This window comes from Aegilops tauschii, chromosome 3, assembly GCF_002575655.3.
Source record: "Aegilops tauschii subsp. strangulata cultivar AL8/78 chromosome 3, Aet v6.0, whole genome shotgun sequence".
NCBI classification, from domain to species: domain Eukaryota; kingdom Viridiplantae; phylum Streptophyta; class Magnoliopsida; order Poales; family Poaceae; genus Aegilops; species Aegilops tauschii.
This window is the reverse complement of record NC_053037.3, coordinates 16762455-16765424: the sequence shown is the minus strand read 5'-3', so window position 1 is coordinate 16765424 and position 2970 is coordinate 16762455. Positions and strand designations below refer to the sequence as shown.

The window sequence follows — 2970 nt, the reverse complement described above, 5'->3', positions numbered from 1 at the left end:
TCTCCTTTGCCGTGATCTTCCGTCTCCTCGTTGTTTGCTTGTCTTGCTTCCAAGTTTCATCTAGCTATTGACCTTGTGCTATAAAATGTGTCACGATTAAGCAACATCCGACCTCGGTTATAATGATGTGCAGAAAACTAACGCGCCTTTATAGCAAACAGGCGCAAAATGATCCCGGTTATAATGATCTCGGTTTTAATTCTTGAAGGATTTGCAAAATGTGCTGTTGCTAACATCCGATTGATAATCATGCATACTCCGTACCTTCGAGCTCGAAGTTGAAGCAGAATCGTGCTCCAATTTGAGAACCTTTTCAGACTTGCACGAGCCATTTTCAAGAAATTTGTCGTTTTAGTACTGTGCAAGCAATAATGCTACATCTACGAAACATACTACGAAAGGTTACCTAAACTTCCTAACTAAACCTCCCCCCCCCCCCCCCCCCCCCGGATTTTCGTGGGGTGGGCCCCTTCACCCCCTAATCCTCCAAACCAAACAGTCCAATTGCGCAAATCTTCGTGTTTAGTCGATTTTAAGCTATCACCTTTTTCAAGAGCAAGCTAGTACTAACATGCATATAAACCAAGGCTGAATTCAACGTCGCATGTCAGCGCAGTACTAGTGGTCTAATCGTTCGAAGCATAGCCAACTGGAAGGAGCATCAACTTCTCGGTAGCTTACACGCATGCTCGAAGCCTAGCGATTAGGCCATGAAGAAGCCCATGGCGGCCGGCAGCGGCCGCGTGAACGTGGTGCCTATGCTGCTCGTCTTCTGCTTGGCATACGTGCTAGGCTTGGTCTCCAACGTCACCTTCGAGAACTTCTACGTCCACAACTTCCTGTCGCCATTGATGCTGCCTGCCTCTCGGCTGCAAACGCCACCGACAACGCCGGAAGCGGTGCCATGCATCCTGCCGCCGTCGTTGCCCCCTCCCGAGCCGACCCCGCCGCCGCCGGCGTCATTGGAGAGACGGAGAATGGAGAGTGGCAGCGGCGCCATGCACAACATGACCGACGAGGAGCTGCTCTGGAGGGCGTCCATGGTGCCGAGGATCAAGAGCACGCCCAAGCACGGGATCGTGCCCAAGGTGGCCTTCCTGTTCCTGGTGAGGGGGGACGTGCCGCTGCGTCCCCTGTGGGACAAGTTCTTCGAGGGCCACGAGGGGCTCTACTCCATCTACGTGCACACCAGCCCCGACTACACCGGCTCGGCGCCGCCGGACTCCCCGTTCTACGGCCGTATCATCCCGAGCCAGGTACGCAGCTAACATTCCAATAATTGTCGTCCTCGTCGACCTCAGCCAACGACCTTGGTAGCCGTAGGTGTGCATGCAAATCCTTTTGTGTTTACCAGAGGTCTTGCGTTAAGAAATTTTGATCCAAACACATGAATAAACATTTTAAATAGCACGCGCAAAAGATCTTCCCCTAAAAGGCCGTGCTATTTATAACTATGGAATGCATGCATGCAGAGAACGAGCTGGGGAAACATAAACCTGATGGACGCGGAGCGGCGGCTGCTGGGGAACGCGCTGCTGGACGTCGCCAACGCGCGGTTCGCGCTGCTGTCCGAGTCGTGCATCCCCATCCTCGGCTTCCCCGCCCTGTACGCCTACCTCACCGGATCCAACACCAGCTTCGTCGACAGCTTCGACCGCCGGGACGGGCGCGCGCGGCACCGGGAATTCTTCGCCGAGCGCAACATCAGCCTGGCGCAGTGGCGCAAGGGCGCACAGTGGTTCGAGATGGACCGCGCGTTCGCTCTCGAGGTCGTCTCCGACGAGACCTACTACGGCCCGGTGTTCCGGAACGGCAAGCACGGCGTCCGCAACCTGGAGGAGCACTATCCCATGACGCTGGCGAGCGTGCTCGGCTGGGGCGCCCGGAACTCCAACCGGACCGTCACCTACTCTGACTGGCGGCACCCGGTGGGGCAGCACCCCAAGAGCCACAACGGCAGCGAGATCACGGAGGAGCTCTTCGAGGAGATGAGGCGGGGCTACGGCGACTGCTACTACAACGGCGGGGTGGCGGAGGTGTGCGCCGTGTTCGCGCGCAAGTTCAAGCCCGAGGCGCTCGACGCCCTGCTCGACCTGGCTCCCAAGCTGTTTGCCTCTGGCTGACAACTTAGACCTCGTTTCCACCCGAGTAACCGGTCGATCGATCTGCAGCCCTCCGTATGTCCAACGGTTCAATAATCCCTTTTTTTGGTGAAGCAACCAGTGCCCGTGCAACGCACGATCTTGCGGATGTATATTACTGATTTATTTGATTCGCAGGATTTGTGAAAGATAGTACTAGTAGAAAAAAGATATACATAATTTACAGTGTCGTATCCATTTGAACTTTACGAATCTTACATGACTGGATACCCAGCGCACTATTTCTCACTAGACATCTGTTCTGAGGGTTTTTTGAGTTTTTTTAGATGAGAAATCAGCCAATCAGGAGTGGACCACTCGTATTTGTTTGGGATACGGCGCGGTGCAATTATGGGTGCACTTGGCAATTTTAGTAACTTTCCTAATTTAGCAGGGTACATTTTGGGGTGGTTCTAGCAATTTCGCGGGATATAGACATTCCTTTTGTAATTTGTCTATATGCAGTTGATTTGACTACGTCTTCTTTTTTCGAGAGTAAGTATAAGAAGACTACCACTTGCTGCGAACAACGAGCGTAACAGAAACATCATCACGCATGTCCAGGAACAGCCACCAACTATGACTCGCTGTGTAGCGCTGCATGGGGTGATCCTGGTTGCGATGTGCATGCATGCGCAGTGGCTTAGATACATTTTTTTTTCTCACGACTTGCAAGGGCGCCTCTAGATTTTCTTTTTTGGTTATGTGTTGGATCTTTCGTTTCGCACGCCATGGGGTTATCGAAATTTGCTTGTGAGGATTTGACACGTGTTGTCGTTGCTTTTATCGATGGTTCCAGGCGCCATGGTGCCGGTTTCGTTGTTGGTTC

The 2970-nt window shown here is 52.9% G+C and overlaps 1 protein-coding gene across 1 annotated transcript; it reads left to right on the top strand.

The window, feature by feature from the left end:
* Positions 1 to 576: 576 nt before the first annotated feature.
* Positions 577 to 2391, top strand: LOC109775119 (glycosyltransferase BC10). Its single transcript, XM_020333881.4, has 2 exons — positions 577 to 1256; positions 1473 to 2391. The coding sequence occupies exons 1-2, from the start codon at positions 711 to 713 to the stop codon at positions 2121 to 2123; spliced, it is 1197 nt and encodes a 398-aa protein (XP_020189470.1). The 5' UTR covers positions 577 to 710; the 3' UTR covers positions 2124 to 2391.
* The last annotated feature ends 579 nt before the right edge of the window (positions 2392 to 2970 follow it).

What these genes read in the sequence shown, in the direction of transcription:
- LOC109775119 (XM_020333881.4), top strand. Translation starts at nt 711, where the DNA reads ATGAAGAAGCCCATGGCGGCCGGCAGCGGCCGCGTGAACGTGGTGCCT. An exon ending in GCCGTATCATCCCGAGCCAG is followed by an intron (nt 1,257 to 1,472) that starts GTACGCAGCTAA and finishes GCATGCATGCAG; the next exon opens with AGAACGAGCTGGGGAAACAT.